The 20,955-nt window shown below is 40.0% G+C and overlaps 1 protein-coding gene across 1 annotated transcript; it reads left to right on the top strand.

Annotated features, from left to right (window-relative positions):
* The first annotated feature begins 68 nt into the window (after positions 1–68).
* Positions 69–20,778, top strand: LOC119737620 (probable ATP-dependent RNA helicase DDX27). The gene is made up of 18 exons (XM_038212084.1): positions 69–218; positions 2,681–2,896; positions 3,708–3,948; positions 4,309–4,427; positions 5,028–5,133; positions 6,197–6,373; positions 6,878–7,028; positions 8,024–8,123; positions 8,902–9,043; positions 9,365–9,501; positions 13,914–14,012; positions 14,361–14,443; positions 14,772–14,866; positions 15,049–15,255; positions 16,434–16,519; positions 17,488–17,605; positions 18,824–18,938; positions 19,986–20,778. The coding sequence occupies exons 1-18, from the start codon at positions 132–134 to the stop codon at positions 20,095–20,097; spliced, it is 2,391 nt and encodes a 796-aa protein (XP_038068012.1). The 5' UTR covers positions 69–131; the 3' UTR covers positions 20,098–20,778.
* The last annotated feature ends 177 nt before the right edge of the window (positions 20,779–20,955 follow it).

Raw genomic sequence — 20,955 nt, 5'->3', positions numbered from 1 at the left:
GGTTCATTGAAATGGGTACCAGACACCATTGCACTAAATTGTTAATCGTTTAATCTATCCAAGTTACATAGATATATTACTATAACTGATTGTACGGCTGCGCACTGAAGCACGCAAACGTCATTTCCAAGATGGCGCTGCCCAGTGATTTTATCCGGACGATTCAAGATGACGAAGAAATATCCGTTGCCTATGAAGACAGTAGTAGTGATGAAGAGGTAGTGTAAATGAACTAACACTGAATATAACGCTGTTTTTTAAGTTGTGGAATTTGCAGTATTTTGCGATTGTTACGGGCCAGTTTTTGAAGTCTGAAAAATTAATCTCGATCACTAAACGCACGTGTGAAAATAAAGTACATGATCAAGGCGAGAGGTACCTATTTCCGACACCGACTTCCAGCATGACTTTTAACACATAAATGTTTGTGCTTTAAACGTTTTGAACAGTCAACTGTTCTTTTGCTTTATTGTCGGTTTGATTCGAACATTAAAACACCTAATTTTTGAGAGAAGTGTGCTTTTTAGGTTGAAATTGTCATTTTTGAATGATAAAAATTTTATGATAGTGGATATTTTGCCGGAGGTAATGACGGCAAACTAACGTTTACTAAAGGTTTGCCGGCGGCAATCCATATCAACAGAGGGCGCTGTACTCTTTAAGATAGGGCTGAATTATAAGATGTATTAAATTCCCACCAGAAGTTGTGTAGCACGTTTGGTGTAGTGGTTAAGCAAAGGCTTTTGTGAGCGGGACGACTCGGGTTCGATTCCGATCCCCGCCACATTTTTAAGGTTTTTTTTCCCATCCCCAAATAAATAAGAATATTCTTCTTTTATTATTTTAACATGTCTCAAACATTTTATTGCAAAGTATGACATTTTCTTTTTCAGATTTGTGGCTCTGGAGGATTTTTTTTAAAGGGAAATAAAGTCCGAAATTATAAAATGGTCTGAATCCCATCTTGTGAATACGAGGTTACAACGATAATATTGGCATGGAGCCAGACTAAAATTTGTCACCGGAAAATGTTCAAGTACAAAAAAACAGTAACTGCGCATGTTCAGTGCATATCCGGCAAACTAACGTTTACTAAAGGTTTGCCATCTCCGGCAAAATATCCACTGCCAAATTTAATCATTCAAAAATGACAATTTCAACCTAAAAAGCACACTTCTCTCAATCCTAATGACACTTTTTTTGTAATTTTGAACAGTTTCTTGTGGTAAAACTTACGATTTTCGTACACGGTTTATGGTTGGTGCCGTGCTATTCAGCGTGCCTTGCACATTCATGGTATTTTGTGGGGGTCCTACTAAAGCGCGTCAACAAGCGTCAACAAGCGTCAACAAGACTCAACGGTCGTCAACGAGCATCAACAAATCTTGTACATGCTTTTGAACATCAAAAAAAGCGACAAAGAACATTTTCTGCATATCAATTAAAGTTAAAATTATTTCAAAATTTGTTTTTTTTAACGCGAAATGTACGACTAATTTGTAGATTAAAGTTGGCCGCCATCTTGTTTACGTGAAGCTTAGCCCTAGTACGCATGCGTGAAGTGTACAGAGCCATACTAGGCATGCGCGAAGTGTACAGCGCCATTCAAACAAGATGGCGGCCAACTTTAATCGACAAATTCGTCGTACATTTCGCGTTAAAAAAACCAAGTTTTTGAATAATTTGAACTTTAAATGATATGCAGAAGATGTTCTTTGTTGCCTTTTCTACCATATAAAGCTACTTTTAATGTTCAAAAGCATGTACAAAATTTGTTGATGCTCGTTAACGACCGTTGAGGCTTGTTGACGCTTGTTGACGCTTGTTGACGCACTTTAGTAGGACCGTTTTGTGGTGATCACCATCTTTATTTTCGTGTTTTCATGGTTTTACTTTAACCCCAATTTCCCTCAAAATTCAAAACCCTGTCCTCTCTATCTATGACAAACCTGCATGCTCTTATGTCACCAACTAGCTTGGTAAGGATTTTGTTCTCTTTTAGGGAACTGGGCCCGTAACTACATGATCGCCTAGTTTGTAGCTTATTCAACAGGGCCTACAAACCTTGACAAATGATAATTAGGAATACAAAAAATACGTAGTGGCTATTTTATGATTGACAGCTGTAATGCAATTTTCAAATACTATTATTGCGGCATTGTAAAAAAAACTATGCGAATGTATATAATGTACAACTGCCCAATCAACATCATCCTTCAGCTGCGGAGCAGACGACTACAAGCTTCTTCCATATGCTGCGATCTTGGGATTCTTTTAAAAAGCTAAATAATGTCCGAGAACCATTTGGTTGATAGTCTGGTTCCAACAGCCAAAGATCGTGATGTTGAATACTATTATGTCAGGGAACCTGACAGTTCCGTAACAATAGCAGTTGAAAGTCGCGTTACGGCTGCCATGATGATAGCCACTGCGTAAAAATAAAACGTGTAAAATATTTTTTATTAATATGATTATAAATGACTTTGGAAAATGCCTTAAAATTCAGGATATTTAAGGAAAAGACTATATTGACCAAACATGATGTAAGGTTAACTCAACCAATTAAACTTGTTTTTGGCAGTATTGTGTGTTTTTTTACGTTTGCATTCATGAGCAAAAGCTTTGTGAAAGACTAAAAGACCATTTTTCATCTTACATTCTCTTCTCTTTCACTGAACAGGCTGTCAAGCCAAAGAAACTCTCCAAACTGAAGAGACTGAAGAAGGGACAGGAGGATTTTTCACAGGAGTTTGAATTCTCGGAACGGGCCTTTGATGAAGATAGTGCCTGGACTCCTAACCTGCTCAAGAGTTTGAAGCCCCGAGGCCACACACGCATTGAAACCAACACGTCACTGGAACAAAAAATTGCCAGGATCCGAAGTGAAAAGAGAAAAGTCAGTAGAGCTAAAATAAATTGCAGTTTTATAAATAGGTTTGGTCCGTACATGTTGTTAGATTTAAAATTGTTTCAAATTTGTTTGTTTCTTGTCATTGCTTGGAACATGATTTTGGGATGAGGAAATGATCAAGCGGCATTTCACCTCAGTGACCCACCACCCAGTCCAAAGAGGGGGATGTATTTTGGCTCCCCCCAGTTTTAACCCTAACCGCCCTGAATCCTTCAAAATCCTATCAAGTATCAGTGAACACTTCTAATATATGTCCTTTTTCATTAACCCTAACCGCCCTGAATCCTTCAAAACCCTCTTTGCCAAAGTGGAGGAATTTGGAGGATTGAGATCAAATGGCAAAAGTGCGTTACTGATTTTGTAGGATGCACTTTGTCAAGGTCTTGGGCCAGACCTTGTGGTGTTTTTGCTCAGCCATGCATAAATATAGGCCTGGATTATGCTTGAAATCGTCTGTACTGCTCCAGGATATGTCACTGGCCAAGCCTCAACATATTGACAGTCACTGCCGCAGGATTTTGCAGGATTCAGGCAGTTGTCACCCCTCCAAGGATCACATTCAAGAACTAGTGGAGGAATTTGCGGGATTGAGGCTATGCTTTTTTTTGCATGAGGCCAATTGGAGGATTTTGCAGGATTGAGGCTACATCCTGGCAAAAAGGCCTATGGAGTTAAACTTATACAATTTCTCTTTTGTAAATCATCTTAGACCAGTTTATATTTCATGTCAAATATTTATCATTGATACGCAAAAGGGACAAATTGCATTTAATATTTTGACTTTTCCAAACTGCAGAAGAAAGAATCTGAGGAACTTGCTGAAGCTAAAGACAACCAATCAGATTCAAAGGAGGCAAAGGATCAAGATCAGAATGGCAGAGAGGTAGATGGTGACCATGGCAATGCTGACGATGAGGATGAAGAAGAAGAGGAAGAGGAAGAAGAAGATGAGGATATGGGAGTGGAGGACATGGAGTGGGACCAGATCAAAGTCAAGACGACAAGCGAGAAAAGACTGAAGAGGAAACAACAAAAAGGTCTGTACTTTAAACCATAGCCCTGAGAAATACAACAAGGATTAACAGGTGTAAATGTCTCGTGGACCTTGTTGCATTGGGTCATGGGCCATGAAGACCAGTGCATAAGCCCTCCTAGTCTTCTGCACTTCACAACCCTTCAAGTTTTGCAAAACAACTTTTGCCCGTAGAGTTAGCCCCCACACTTCGAATTCCGTTTGGTAATCTTCTGTGGAGTATGGATAACACTTCAAATCCTGGAACAATTCTTTTGTGTGGTTACCAACTTCTCGAGATGTTCTGAATGCATTTTTTCCCTTGTCGTTTTAATACTGCTGGTTTGGCACCACATCTGACATCTATTTTTTTTTGACTGAGCAGATGAGTCTGATGACTCGGAGGATGAGGAAGCCAAGAAGGCCAAGTTCTTTGCCCAGGCACCAGAGATGACCGGCTACAGTAGCTTCCAGGAAATGAACCTATCTAGACCACTTCTCAAGGTAGACTATCATTTCCAAGTCAAGTATCATTTTATTCGTTTTAACTTGTTAGTTTAATGTCTTACCAAAGAAACATGTCATTTTCCTTGTTCTAAATCAGTTGAAATCCCTAAATTAGTGATATGATTTGTTTTTAAATTGATGGAACCTAGTTCACTATGTTGGATTATACGGCTATTAGAATTTTGGGAAAGAATGTAGTATCCAGACGCCACTTCTTTGGTTGTGCACAAAGTCTGTGTTGAAATGAGTGCATTTTCAAAGTATTTTCTAACAAAATTGGAAATGTTTTTCAGTCCCAGATTCCTGTCTTTTTAACATTTTTGCAATGAGTGACCTTCATTGAGATAATGTATGATGCAAAAAGTGGCATCAAGATACAACGTTCTTTCCGAATTTTCAGATACAAAATATTTAGAATGTATAGATTACAAAACTGATGTGAGTAAACATATGAAACGGGGAACTAATTTGAGAAAAACCAGACAAAAATCTAGGGCTCGGTGACCTGACTTAACCAAATTCTTTTTTGATTGGTCAACATCCATTGCACTTGGAATGTAACATTTTGTACTTTTCTTGCTGTTCATTTGTATGCAGGCCATAAGTGCCATGAACTTTGTGAAGCCCACCCCAATCCAGGCCAAGACAATACCTGTGGCTCTCCTCGGCAAAGACATCTGTGCTTGCTCGGCTACAGGAACTGGTAAGTTTGCAAACTTTGTCGGACTTTGTCTTCAGAAACAACCTTTCTGCCTCGATCACTGTGCAGTTATTCTGTAAAGCATCAATGACTTGCTGTTTGTGATTCACGATCAAAGGGTTATTGAATCAAATCCAACTGCTGGTCATATGTTATGTCCTTGGGCAAGGCATTCTACCTAAAGCTGCCTCTCTCCAGTCAGGAGTACAAATGGGTGCTGGCATTAGCTGGAGAGTAACCAGTGATGGACAACTGTCCCATCCAGGGAGATTAGAAATAGTATTGCAGTTTAAAGTGTAGACTGGATACCTGACCTTGTATGGACGGCAAAGGTCAGATTGCTTCTGAAACTTGAAATTCTGTGCATCCTGAGGATGCTACCTCTATTTAAGTGCCTATTTTTGCAGGTGTAATATTTATTAAATCAGTTTAATTAGAGGTCATAAGGACAACGATACACTGGCTGTTTTCTGACTCTATATTTGAGTGAGGTATTTAGACAGTGTTCAGATTTTTAATTGACGGTTCAGCGACTGAGGGTTGGTGGCAGTGTTTGTGTCCGAGTCCCGAAAAGTCCATCACAGGACCTTCAGTCCCAAGTTCAATCAAATTTCATCATATGAGGTTGGACAATGGCATTCCTTTGTTAATGTTAATCCCCTGTGATAGACTTGTGATGGATTTGTGATGGATTTGTGATTGACTTGTGATGGACTTGTGATTGACTTGTGATGGACTTGTGATGGACTTGAGATGGACTTGAGATGGACTTGTGATGGACTTGTGATAAGACTTGTGATGGACTTGTGATGGACTTGTGATGGAGTTATGATTGACTTGTGATGAACTTGTGATGGACTTGTGATGGACTTGTGATGGACTTGTGATTGACTTGTGATGGACTTGTGATGGACTTGTGATTGACATGTGATCAGACTTTCAATGGACTTGAGATGCACTGAACTACAATACTGGTTGGCAGGCCACAGAATCACAGACCAGCATCACAGCATTTTTTACAAATTTGACATTTGATTGAACTTTAACCTCTCCCCTTTCATGACAGGCAAGACGGCAGCATTCATGTTACCTGTTCTAGAGCGACTGCTATACAAGCCCAAGCACTCAATGACTGTCACCCGTGTCCTGGTGCTGGTACCCACCAGGGAGCTGGGTGTACAGGTGCATACGGTTACCAGGGAACTGGCCCAATTCAGCGGCGTCGACTGCTGTCTAGCTGTCGGTAAGTTTGACATTCAGTCAGGTGTTCTATCCATTGCTGTTACCTTACAACTATAGCCCTTCGTGAGCAAAAAAAGTCGCCGTTTACCTGATAACAAGCATTTGAGGGACACTTCTCTGGTTCCTGGGTGCTTTTCAGCGGTTGTATAATCTCCATATACCATTATTAAGAAGAAAAAAAGAAGAAAACAAACAAACAAACTGACTCGAATAAAATTCTTAGAAATACTGTTCCATTATTAGGAGACAAAGGGTAAGTTGGCTCAGTTGCTTTCCCAAGACCGCAGGTCCACATTATGCTGCAGTCAGTCACCGTGCCTTTGGTCTGTCAAAATAGTGAATAATTCACGCCTTTTGTTTCCTTTGTGATTTGAAGAAACTGATTTTAACAAAAAATTGCATCCTCACAAACTGATCGTCATTTCATGGGTCGGTGGTTAGAATCCTGTTCCAGTCCATTCTGGAAAGAACCTCAAATGATATTCCCTTTATTACTTGTTTCTAGGCGGTTTGGACATCAAGCTCCAGGAGGCAGCCTTGAGGAAAGGTCCCGACATCGTCATAGCAACGCCAGGACGTCTGATCGACCATTTGCATAATGCACCGACCTTTGACCTTAAGGATGTGGAAATTCTCATTCTGGATGAGGCTGACAGGTGAAACATTCAAAACTTGCATTTCTCTTGAATAATTCTGCAATTATTTGAAGAGCAAGCTCCAACTTGTTTGAAGTCAGGAAAACTTGTTAAAGGGAATGTACAACATTTGCTTTTACTGCAATTTTCAGAAATAAATGTATTTGGAGGATTAGCATGTTATAGCAAATATTGTTACACTGACTTGTTTCACGTTTTTGGTTCATAGATGCTGGAAAAACCAAGAAAACCAATCTTATTCTTGTAGTCTTGACCCACTTTAGATGAAACGGAGCAATTTATAGACTTTGGGGAATTGTAAGATCAGAGAACCAGTCTAGCAGGCTTGTAGTCTTCACAGGTGTGTAATCAATTGCAAGGAAAAGGTAGACGAACTAAATATGAAAAACTGGGAGCCCTCTTTGAAACAAAGCCAGTTTTCTCCAACACTGGTCGGCCGACCAGCGTTGGAAAAATACAGTTTTTCTTGAAAATGTCAGCACACCAGGTGCCACAACTTTACAGGATGCTTTAGACTGTCATTTCCTAACAATCCAGTAAGATATTTTGTGATAATTTGATCATTTCGGTTTTTTTTTATGTTTGCAAATGTAGTATGTTCCCTTTAACTGAAGTCAAAGAATGATGGTTGATGTGAAAGAGAGACTGCATTGGATCAGGTTCTTATGTAATAGCTTAGTAATTACATAATAGCTCCAGTGGATGAAAGTAAACATAAAATCTGATCGGACAAAATTGCTTCAGCACATTCAATTCTGAACTGTCGCATGTACTTAGAATACAAAATTTGTTTGGACGAACATGGTAAATGATCAAAATGTCCAATGTATGACCTTTATTTCAACCTCTGTAACTATGGGAAACGGTCTTTGTTTCTCAAATGGTCTCGTTTTTCTCCAATCTGGCATTTCCTTGTGATTTTAGAAGTGAGATTAGATCAAGAAGTCAAACTTGACAAATGAGAATCAGCCTTGTTCAATTTTTTTTCCCTTCAGGATGCTGGATGAGTTCTTTGCAGAGCAGATGAAGGAAATCATCAGGTTGTGTTCCCACAGTAGACAGACAATGTTATTCTCAGCCACCATGACGGATGAGGTAGGGGTTTCACATATATTGACTTATATAAAACAAGTCTGGGACCCAGACTGGATACATATTAAGTTCCTTTCATGCTGCCGGTCCATGACAAGTGCAGCTAAACGCTGCAGCAGTAGAGAGAGCTATAAGCAAGATGAATCCAATTTAAAGAATTTGTAAATGGGGAACACCTCTCCCCACACGTACCACTACTAATGCCCTTGCTCCTGGAAGGCAAGGGCTTATTTCTTATTCGACCTTCCAGTGGAGTCCTTTGGTAGAAGCTGATGAAGGATATTACTGTTTTGGAGGTGGGAGGAATACCCGAGATAGGACTGAAATGACAATTCACATGTTAGTGGGAAGTCAATATTTAGAGCAATATGTAAAACCCTTTAAACACTGCAGGTGATTTTTAGGTGAAGGGAAATGAAGTGTTTAAGTATACTGTGTCACACAGAGAATCACTACAAAAAAAACCAGCTCTGTGGAGAGCAGTGAAGCATGACCGAATCTGCCTGCTTGCCCTGAGCTTAACCACACAAAAAAGCTGCGAAGGGATTTCAAGTGTTATCCATACTCCAGAGAAGATTACCTCAAAGGAATTTAAAGTGTGGGGGCTAACTCTACGGGCAAAAGTGGTTTTGCAAAACTTGAAGGGTTGTGAAGGGCAGAAGACTAGGAGGGTTAAAGAGATTCAACCTGGTTCACAGCATTAGAAGATGAGGAAAGCACTGCCAACATAAGTGGCTATAAGTATTTAGTGAGACAGTTGTGTTTTTGTCCTCTCTTGTAGGTCAAGGATCTTGTGGCAGTGTCCCTGAGAAACCCAGTCAAGCTCTTTGTCAACGAGAACACGGACGTTGCATACAACCTGCGGCAAGAATTCATCCGCGTCCGGCCCAACAGAGAGGGCGACAGAGAAGCTATTGTAGCCGGTATTGATCTCTAAAAAATAAATTCATATTTTTATTAACAGCGTACAGTGCATATTAATTTTTGCATTTGATCAGAAGTCCCCAGTTCCTCTCAATTCGTCAAAGTGTTTGTCATCAGCTAAAAAATATTGGCAGAGTATCAATAAACAGCGATATACATGAGGTGAGCTTCAGGATGGAAACCTGTTTTTGCCAAGAAAATCTCTTCTTGCTTAGCGGCTTTTGTGCTTGGGTGTCAACTCACGTATATAAAAAATGAAGAAACGATTTGTTCTACTGGTATTTGGTATGTTATGTCAAGTTTCCCCTTTTGTTTTGCAGCATTGTGCAGTCGGACATTCCACGATCATTGCATCATGTTTGTGCAGACCAAGGTCCAAGCACATCGACTTCATATCATCCTAGGACTGTTTGGACTCAATGTCGGCGAACTTCACGGCAACTTGTCCCAGGCACAGGTGAGCTAGTTGCCAAAGATGCTTAGTTGATTATTCATTTTTTCCCACCCTGTTTCAGGATTTTGTTAATTTAACCCAATATCCTTAGCATTTTTGCTGGGAACCATGTTTCTTGCACTTTTACTTTCAAAGCGCGTGAAGCCTCCAGGTAAAGCAAAAGTTGCATACTGTGCTCTACCTACCTACATCTGGCAATTTTTTTTTAACAATCGATTGATTTTAAGGGTCTGGAAAGGTCGTGGCTAAGGCCAAAAAAAAAATAGTTCTGCTTCCGATTACATGCCTTACCAAAATAGGGTCGATCGGTCGGAAATTTTTTTTTTTTGCCAATTTTTTTTATGCAGCTTGAATGGGGTATTCAATTATATGCGAAGTTTTAGCCTGAACTATTTCTATTGCACTACGAAAGCTATACACGAAATGGCAACAAAAAGTGAGTGAAACCTACCTTTAATTATTGTCAATATATTTACGTTCGATAATTTCAAAAAATAATGAAAATTCAGGCCGTTCGCACCATATGCACAATGCTAGTCAAGACGCGGGGAGCTGGCTAAAACTCCGAGGTGTGTGATGCTTGCATGTGTGGCGAGCGGCCCACCATGGGCCGACAGACCTGTTTTTACCGTCAACAATTTCGGGAAACACGCGGCATGTATCACTCCAAATACGAGTAGTGCGATCTCAAAATGAACTCTTGAACACAGAAAATACATACACAGACAAGCTAGATCAATTCTGTAAATTAACTTGCAAAAATGTTCTTTCTCCATCGGTGTTTTCTTGGCATTTTTACGATGTCGAATCCGACCAGTTGACAGTGGCCTGCACTGTACTGATAGCGCCCTATGGGTACACACCGGTAAATCGATCCACCAAGCTCATGAATAAAAGTTATACCCTCAAAATATTCTATATTAGAGAGTTCTGAGCGCCGTAAAATTGGGGAATTGAAGAGATATGGTAGTGAACCTCTGGCCCGGACTTGGGGCTTCCAGTTCTGAGCATTTTGGATGCTATTGGGCTCGAAAGTGGCGCTATTTTGCCATGTTGTGGAGGGATCGTTTTTCAAGATGGCTACTTTTCCGCTTTGGGGAAAATAGGGGTCGTCTTCTTTGCGTGAAAATATCTCGAAAAGTCAATGGTCAACCCACCATAAATTGAAAAGAAAATGAAAGATGACACATTGATCATCATTTTTCTGTGCAGCTTGAATACCTGTGAGAGTTTTGAGTATTTTTAAAAGAATTTTGAAGTACGGGCATTTAGCACTAGTGTCTATGGGAGTTTATTTGCAGGTATGCACCCCTATCGGTCACATACCGTAATTTCCTGCGGATAAGACGCGTCTTATCTGACTTTCTAGACCACAAAAACATCGCTGCGCCTTATCTACAGGTGCGCCTTATCTGGTGTCGCTTGAGTTCAAAGTGACGGTCTTTGTGTGAAGAATTCTTTCAATGCCGCAATCAATAATGCGGTCAACCAAGGCTCAACTCTCCAGACATTGTGACCATATTTTCATTCCAACAATGCCGCGATGTGTTGATCCCCCATGATCGTGCTTTCCTTCCAACAATGCCACAATGCGTTGATCCCCCTTAGTGATCGTGCTTTCGTTCCAACAATGCGGTCATACAAACGTTTTTCTTTGTGGCCGTTTTTTCATTCCGAAAATGCTGCAATCAGAATTACTTAAACGTTTGGAAATCGCATTCACTCAAGTTCTATTGTGTGAACGTTGAGGGTGTTTATTGTACAGGATATCTTCGAAGTCTGCAAGCCTGAAGATCAAGATGAAAACAGTGCGAGTCGGTAAAAGCGGCTCAGGAAACCGTACTTCCGGCCCGAGCGCCATGTTATGCATACAGAGACCGCGCGAACCTCAGTGCACGTGTGGCCGAACATTTTGTAGAAACACGCTGCGGTGTATCATCAAGTCCGAGCGGTAAAATCTCGTTAAAATATATATTTCAACGGACAAATACATACACAGAGAAGAGAGATCACGTTCTGAGAATTAATTTGCGGAAATTCTCTTTCTCCACCGATGTATGTTATTTTCTACGATCCAAATTCATCCTGATACGCTACTGTAGTCATGCACGGAACATCATGGTCCGGTACCGTATGTAGGCCGTAGTCACTGGTTCCTGGCCCACATCATAGCTTCGATTCTGTAAGCATGCGATGGGAACCAACGAATACTGATGGCACTGCTGCCGCACGGAATATCGTACAGCGGCATGGCTTCGACGACGTGCATCACAAATGCGTTAGAATTACAGGCCTTTTCGTCAAGATTTAGCGTGTCAAGATGAAATAATATCGTGTAAACGATTATGTTGTGCATGCAAATGGCGTGTGTAATATTACTGTGCGTATCGGCGGCTGAAAATGTGATCGGCAATTTGTTTTCTGTGTACGGTGAGTAATTATACTGACACTGTGACAGCTCGGTTACTTCTCCCACGCGGTCTGGGTAAATTTTCCCGTGTCGAAAGTCCAAGTGCGGACAGTGGTCAAATTTGACCATTTCTCATTTTACTATCGTCTCGGTAAAACCTTCCAAAAAAAAAGTCCAGTGCGGACACGGCTTAATTCATCCTCCGAATAGTGTGATCGTTCTAAGGCAACACAATGGCCCCTTTGTGGCGATGTACCGACACCGGGTGACGCCTGGTGTTCTTCTGTGTGCGGTCAAACATGCGTCTTATGCGGCGGTGCGCCTTATCTGTTGGCGTTTGAATTTTTTGGGGGTGATTTTAAGGACCTGCGCCTTATCCGCCGCGCGCCTTATCCGCAGGAAATTACGGTAGCTAGCTATGGACTGGTTACCGCATTTTCATTATGTCTGGCCCATGCGCGGCGCGGCGGGAACCAGTCGTCGCCACGTGATTATAGTCACCGTGCGTGACATCGAATTGCGAAGTACTTATATCGCGAAGCGAATTTGTAATAATGGAAGTTTCTTTTGAAAAAAAGCGAATGTAAGTAAGAAAACAAATAAATACAAGCATTTTTGGATGCAAAAGGGTTGTTGAGAGGTATTTTGTGAAGACAGAAAAGACAGATTTTATTTGTATTTATTCAAATTTTTTTTTTTTTTTTTTTGAATTGCCGATAAAATTTTTAGGGTCGCAGCCTAAAAATAGGGTCGGTCGGGTAACCGGAAGCAGAACTATTCTTTTTTTTGGCCTAATACACTCACTTCATATGTCATTTAATATTGTTTTAAAGGGAACATGAAATAAAATTTTGATTGCATTTTTTTTGCTTAAATCAATAAAGGATGATGTTCTTAACAATATTTTGTGTATGGCGGTGTTTATTTTCTAAGATAAATGGGGGAAAATAATTTGTGAACATGTTTGGTCAAACTACTCCGCCCCACAAAGGGAAGCTTCATTAACAAAACTTCGCGAGGGGTATGACGCAAGCGGAGGCAGAGACTTGCCGCGCTGCGGGTGCACCGGCATTGCGGCGTGCATCATAATACATGTACATATACATTGCGGCACTGACAGTTTTTCTGGTGTTTCGTTCGGAATCGAGGAGAAATAACACCCGATTTTCGGCCATGCCGACAAGGTGTGTGGCTGCTGGGTGTAGCAAAACTACCAAGGATGGAGTAAGCCTTCATTTGTTTCCAGTAAATCCGAAATATCGGAGCATTTGGAGAGCCAAAGTGAAGGTAAATACCAGAGCAAAGTGGTCCGGGCCCAGTGAGTTCGCTGCCCTCTGCGCTGCACTTTGAGCCGTCGTGCTTTGATGCTGGTCTGTACAGCAACTTGGGCATGCCCCTAAAAAAACATTGAGTCAGTGTCTGAATCATTAGAACTCTGATTCGAATCGGACGAATCTGTACCATTTTCATTGGATTCGCTAAGGAAAGAAGAGGACGGTCTTCGGAACTTTTACGGTCATGACGGTCGTCGTTGTGTTCATTCGACAACGGTGGCACCGTGGCACGTCCACGTGTACTGTACATATCCCATGTAGACACATTCGTACGTGTGCATATAATGCCACGTACGGGTACGCGGCGGCTGCACATACACACAGCACAGTAGCTTCGCTAATCCGTCTCGTACCCAGACGTCATTTACGGGCCCTGGATTTCTCTGCCTTTGTTTATGTCATGAACAGCGCCCTCATTTGGAGTTGCCGCGAAAATCAAAAAGGGGGGGGTTCAATTTTGGACGGCAAATTACCACACTAAACGTACACCAGAACCAGTTCTGCTTTTAATTCACATTTAATACACATAAATGAATGTATATATAAAATAAAATACGTTATGAAAATTTTGGACTGCATGTTTCCTTTAAGTGTGAACTTTCCTATCCGAATCCAGAAGATTCTCTTATGCAAAAGACGCGTGAACTATTTTTTTCTTTGTTTCATTTCAGAGATTGGAAGCACTCCGTCGCTTTAAGGAAGAGAACATTGATGTGCTGGTGGCCACAGACCTAGCAGCCAGAGGATTGGACATTGAGGGGGTGAAAACGGTAAGATCAAGGGCAAAATTATTCGACTCTGTTTAGTGTCCGTCAAGAGTTTCCATGGCTCTTTGAATGGCTAATGGTACCGTGATACTCCAAACAACCCCAAAATAAATTGCGAGTGACATGTATGACCCAAATCTTTTGCTACATAAGATCATGTGGTCTTGTTTTGTCCTATTTAATTGGCAGATTTAAATTGTGTCATCACTCTACAGTTTACGCATATTTGGCTGATTTGTGGGTTTGAACAATACCTAGTCAAAATATTCCATTTCTGATATAAAATCAGATCGAAATATCTTTACTCCATTTCTTTATGATGTGAATGTTTTTTGGGGTTTTTTTGCGCAGATTATAAATTTCACTCTGCCCAACACCCTCAAGCACTATGTACACAGGGTGGGACGAACGGCTAGGGCAGGCAAGAGTGGTCGGTAAGTAACAATGCTCAACGTTCTTAATCATTAGTATCAATATTGTCTAGTCTTTTGAAAAAACCTGTAAGTTTTTTTGTGTCTAAATGGAGAAGGTACAAATGAGAAATTTGGATACTATGGATATTACATGTAGACCATTTCTCAAACTGTGGCTTTCTGTCCAGCTTTGGTTTCAGGTTTATGCCGAATTTAGATTTGAACAGGTTTGAGCTGGAGACAGAGCAGCATTTGAAGCCAAGTTTTCTGGAATGGCTTTGATTTTATTCCTTGTCCACAATGCTTACATTTTCTGGACTGTGTTTTATTTTTATTCATTTTTTTTCAGGGCTGTCAGTCTTGTTGGAGAACGGGAACGGAGACTACTCAAGGACATTGTGAAGAAAGCAAACAACCCAGTAAAAAGCAGGGTAGTACCTCAAGGTAAGATCCATTATAAAGTCAATGTTCCCAGAACTTCAAATTTTGAGATGTATCAAAAAGAAAAGCCGAGAATGCTGTGACAGGAAATAAAAAAATATCTACATGGAAAATGAGTGAGTTAAAAAAATGGCCTTAAGACTCGTTTTGAAGAATCTGGTCATATGTATCTTTCCTCCTTGCAGACGTTGTGCAGAAGTACCGAGATAAGATTGCCAGCATGGAGGAAGACATTGAAGAAGTGATGCGGCTCGAGGAAGAGGAGAAAGAGATTCGCATCACGGAGCTCCAGATGCACAAGGCCAGCGCCATGCTGGAACACCAGAAGGAGATCTTCAGTCGACCCAAGAGGACGTGGTTCCAGACACACAAGGAACGCGTGCAAGAAATGGGTAAATATCCCCAGGGGTGTGAAATCTCAGCTTTAAAGCTGATTTCAGCTTTTTCTATTTTGGATTTCAGTTTTTGCCCCCACTTGCTGTGTACAAAAGTATAGGAGATTTCCAAAGTTCAGCTTGTTTACACCTTTTTCAGCTGTTTTCAGCTATTTTTATCAGTGGTCACTCACACTCCTGTATCCCAATGGACTCGGTGCACAAGTACTGGGTGTAGTCGAGTCCATCACAAGTTCTCCAGTCCCTTTTCAACTCGCAGGCTATTCAAATGAGCTTTGACAAAGGCATTCTTTTATGATTGACCTATCGCGGTAGAATCGTGTTAGAATTGCGTCAACGCAGCTTGTGAAATATTGTCCATTTCCATGATAAACAAAATGGGCGCGGAACGCGCAAAATCTGAGACAAACAAATCCGAGTGTGCGAAAACTCCATAGGGTTGTCTAAGGGGCGTGGCTAACTCGCAAACGGCGATAGGTCAATTGTTTATCCACTGTTACTTGTGACTGGACTTGTGATTTACTTGTGACTGGACTTGTGATTTTTTTGTGACTGGACTTGTGATTTACTTGTGACTGGACTTGCGATTTACTTGTGACTGGACTTGTGATTTACTTGTGACTGGACTTGTGAAAGACTTGTGACTGGACTTGTGACTGGACTTGCGATGGACTCAACTACATCCCTGACAAGTACCCTGTCACTCAGCTACAAAGAGAAAGTAAGATGACTCAGACACATTAAGCTGATGCTCATTCCTTATTTTCATCCAGAACAAACACAACTTAAACTAGGTTGGATTGGGATTTCAACTTTTTATTCAAATTATGAAGGAATGAGGGAAATGACAAAAATCTACATGAGCCGTTACTCCCCTTAGGTAATTTTAACAGCTTTATCTCAAAGACACCATCCCTGAAACAAAAACTGTCGTTTTTTTTATGTGTAAAAAGGTTTATTAATAGCTCATTAAATGATATTCCACCAAGTTGGATCAAACAGCAGATCTGTCAAACAGGAAATGATGTCATCTTTGGAAATGGGACAGAAATTTTTTTTAGCATCAGTTACAATTGCCAAGACACCGAAAGACTTCAAAACACCGAGTATGAAACTGCCTCATCACACTTTCATCCCTCCTTCATGATTCAAAATTCTATTTTATTCCCTTTCAGATAAACTACAACTACAACCTGGCAAAATGGACAAGAAATCCAAGAAAAGAGCAAAGAAACAACAACAACAGGCAGATGAAGATCCGGTAAGTTAAATCCAAAAATTCCCTCAAAACAATATTTTCTCCTTTAGGGGCCATTCAAAATAGTCAATGTTAAAACTTCTGATCTTGTTTTCGAAATTGTGGATGGGTGGGTCAAAGGAAATAACTGAAAATTGAAAATCAGTTTTCAGTTAAAGTATTAGAAGAAAAAAAAGAAGGGGAAAAAAAATAATAATACATGGGGAGATTAAGCAAGTCGGTAATTGTGAGGTTTTATTGGGGGGTACAGCGCGTGCAGGCCAATACGGCAGTACGGTTTGGTACATCATTGGCGCTCACTCAGTGGTGAAACCAGGCTTGTATTGAAGACTAGTGCAGTGCTGACACATTTTTTTGCGACACAAATACAAGAGTATTTTTTGTGTAAGATCCAGCCGGATCTACAACACTTTTGGACACAGCTGATCATAACGAAGCCAAAATCATAATTTTTTTTTTTAAATATAGTGTCATAGAAAACTGAAAAAACATTGTACAAAGTTTTGTGTGCTTGGCAATTTCCTCTTCTGTTTCAACTACAAAGTTGCTTGCTGGAAGCCTGGAAAAGCCATTGAAAACTCCTGAGCTGGGACAGCATTGACCTAAAATATCTGCTTCATTTGAAGCATTACTTTATTCTTCAGTGTATACTGAATTTTGTAAAAAAAGATCGAATTTTTTTTAGCAGTAACTATTCTGAATGGCCCCTCATGGACACTTTCAGTGAAGTCCGTCTGATACAACATGTGAATTAACATTGGAGCTTGGAACACTATAGTTGGTTCTTTTGATATCTGAAAGGAATAAAGAAGCTATTAATTTTTCTCTTTAAACCTCAAAATCAGTCAAATGCCACTGACATGCTCCTTTTCAAAGATAAAATGTTTGACTTAACAACCTGTTCACATAATCATTTGAACAAATTTTAAATGTGTGCCGGGGAATTGTAATCCTCTTACTTTCCTTCCCAGAATGATCGGCGGATGCAACGAGAACTGGAGAAGTCACAGCTGTTTTCCAAGAGAGAGGCCAAGAGGTCACACAAAGGTCAGGTCATCCGAGGCTTTAGAAACCAGGACCAGTCCTCAGGTAGGTAGAAAACGGACTACCCGCTCTGAGTATACCTATAGAGGGCGCTGTTGGCTAGCAACAAATAAAGTCGTTACTCGCAGTGGGAATTTAGGGGGAACTTGCATATCCCATGCCAAGTGTGGTACTTCTAGAGTTTGCGGTGTCCAGTCATATATACAAAAAAATCGGAACCCAAACCCCAAACAATGTATTTTATATTTGAAAAAAATATGTAACACCAAAAATAATAATGACTGGAAAGCCAATTTCATAAGCTACTTTCAGATGAACAAAATTACTGAAATTGCTCAATCCGTTCAAAGAATATCACCATTTAAACACAATGACCCTAAAACCTGTCTCGTCCAAAAAAACAATTATTGTGTGTTTTGACTGTTTGGAACAACAAAGAAAATGACACAGAATACTTGTTTCAATAACTGTAGTACACAATATCTTTATGACGGGGCTTCAAAAAGACTTTGTTGAATATTTTTAACTTTTAAACTGAGGATTTATCGCTGGTGATATTTGAAGACAATTGTGACGACGATTCTTGAAATCGCATTTTTTGGACGAGACAGGTTTCAGGGTCATTTTGTTTAAATGGTCATATTCTTTGAACAGATTGAGCAATTTCACTATTTTGTTCATCTAAAAAGTAGCTCATGAAATTGGCTTTCCAGTCATTATTATTTTTGGTGCTGCATATTTTTTTGAATATGAAATATAATTTTTGGGGTTTTGGTTCCGCTTTTTTTGACTCGTCCTGTAGAACAGAATGTGTACATTACACAGTGCAACAATAGTTTGTTAGGCATGTGTGCACACCACCATTTAACAATTTGCCAATATGTAAACTTTGTAAAGGCCAGCACACCCTTATGAGGATAGAAACGGGGTTTTTTTTGGGGGGGGAGCTACTACAGTGAGAAAATTTTTCTCAATTTGTCATCCTTGAAAAAGTACTGAAAATCTGATTGAAGCTTCCCATGAACATAATTCGAATGTGATTTGCAATCAGGCCTATTAAAAAATAACCAAAAAAGAAAACCCCAACAAAATCCATGACTCAACCGTTTCTGACATGATGAATATGCATGGTTTAACCATGAATAACAATGGACCACAAGAGTCGTCAAGTGTCTCTGGAAATGTCTGATCATTTTCTTTAGATAATTATGTAAAATGTTCATTTTTGAATCCTGTGACAAATGACATTTTTCTGTTATCCAGAAAACAAGAAGCCGTTTGGCAAGAGAGGGAAGGGGCAGGGCGGTCAGTTCAAGTCATCATTTGACAAGGAGCTGACGAGTACAAACAAACGCTCCGTCAAGCAGTTCAGAAACAAGTGAGTTAACTAGAGTGTGGATTTTCATCTATAAAGCAAATCGTGGTATGCCCCACAAGAGAAATTACACTTAACATAACGAGCCAAAGTAACAAATAATGTGGTTTTTTGGGGTCGTCGAATGTAATGAAGATTTAATGCCAGTGCACTTTTGAAGTAATAACCAAAAAATGGCATCCTAAAAAAAATTATCTGAGTTCTGCCACAATTTTTTTTTAATGCAGACACTTTTCTCTTTTTTGGCTTTGATGATAATTGTTTTTGCTACAATAAGTAGCATAGCATCCACCCAATCAGCTTAAATGTAGAGTAGACCATTTGCAGCTATCCAAAAAGTAACTGGCGAAATTATTGTCAAAGAGCTTAATTGGTATAAAGATAGTAATGGTACTTAACTTCCTGTGAAATTATTCCTTCTGGCATGCTGTCATTTTGAAGAAAACCCAAAGATGGGTCAAAAGACGAATTTTTGGAAATTTCCGTTAGTAGTTGGTTTGTAATTAGGCAAATCCGTGAACGGGTGCGTGCTAGCGTTGACACGACGCTTGCGTGCGTGGGGTTGCTATAATTTTTCGGGTCAGTGCGTGACATCGCATAGCTGCAATCGGCTGAATGAGAACGTGTTCCGGATGCTGATTTAGGGCGCAATTCAAACTACGACTTGGCAGCATTTGAATTGAAATCAAGAATTGAAGAATATTTTTTTCTCGGAATATACAGCATTAACAGAGCTAAAAATTCATCAGGTTAGCTGTTACGCACCCGTCTTTAGATTTTGAGCACTTTTGTTGCTTAAAAACAAAACAAATGCACAAATGACAAATGATCTACCCGACCTTCAAAGCATGAAAACACAGTACAAATTTGCATTGTTATATGATATAGGTGGCAGAAAGGGGTCCCCATTAATTTGAAATTATTCCCTTCGCCTGCCCAATTTTGGATCCCCGCTACAGAGACCTATAAGAACTGTTCCCTGGTCCGCTAACAGAAACTATTCCACTTCCATTATACATTCTTTTCCTTTTGTGTTTTCCTTCTGTGTAGGACTCACGAAGCAAGGAAGGATCAGAAGAGGAACCAGAAAGCGTCATCCAAGCCAAACAAACAGAACAAATCCAAGTCCAAACCGAGCAAATTTAACAAGAGAAGGAAATGACAGATTAAACTTTAACATTAGAATGACAACAGGCCAGCCAACTTTTTTAGATAAATTCCTTGGCTGCTTCATTTTGGGTTGGGGTGTCTCGTTTGGTCCTTTTATATTTAAAGAAATTTGAGCCACCAGTCCAAATTGCCTACATATTTTGTCCCACTAAACATTCACCCTAACAACAATAGGCTCGTTGAAGTATTGGTTATGGAATCATGTCTTCACTAATAATCCTTGTTTAACCATGTACTTTCAATCGAGTGTAATAACATTAACAAGCTCAACAAGTACTGCAGTTGGCAGTACAAGTAGTAGTGGTTAGATGCTGTTCCGGGAACTTAAATTAACATGTCAAATAAACCACAAACGTAGTGTTGGATAGCTCAGCTGGCAGAGCACTGGAACGGCAATCTGGAGGTCACAGATTCAAACCCCGCTCCAGTCAAATTTCGGGGTTTTTTTTCAACTTAAAAAAAACAACTTATGTTTTTTTTAAATTTGTCACCCTGAGCAACTTTTGCCGTAATACGATTTTGATTTACGTTGGGCATACACAAAATTAAAAAAAATAATAACTAAACCCCCCCCCCCGAAAAAAACTAATTAAATTGAGTCTAAGCTTGGTTCCCGAATGAGCAACTCATCTGATATGTGATGAAAAAAAGGGAAGAATACATTTCTAAAAAACAAAACCAAACAAATAAACAGAACACCTGATTTTTTTTTAGCCAAGACTTTCAAAAATCAGCAACATCATACCACAAAAAAAAAACACAACACGTCCCAACAAAAAAAAGAGCTGATGATTGTCGTAAAGAAAACAGTTATATGGGAAATAAAAGAATAAAAATGAAGAGAGCCCTG

Source organism: Patiria miniata, unplaced genomic scaffold (genome assembly GCF_015706575.1).
Source record: "Patiria miniata isolate m_02_andy unplaced genomic scaffold, ASM1570657v1 HiC_scaffold_3, whole genome shotgun sequence".
Taxonomy (NCBI): Eukaryota; Metazoa; Echinodermata; class Asteroidea; order Valvatida; family Asterinidae; genus Patiria; species Patiria miniata.
This window is presented reverse-complemented; position numbering and strand designations above follow the sequence as displayed.

Bases quoted from the DNA above. Each gene is read 5' to 3' on its own strand.
- LOC119737620 (XM_038212084.1), top strand. From the start codon at position 132: ATGGCGCTGCCCAGTGATTTTATCCGGACGATTCAAGATGACGAAGAA. The intron at 219-2,680 runs GTAGTGTAAATG...TTCACTGAACAG, and splicing joins ACAGTAGTAGTGATGAAGAG to GCTGTCAAGCCAAAGAAACT. The intron at 5,134-6,196 runs GTAAGTTTGCAA...CTTTCATGACAG, and splicing joins TTGCTCGGCTACAGGAACTG to GCAAGACGGCAGCATTCATG.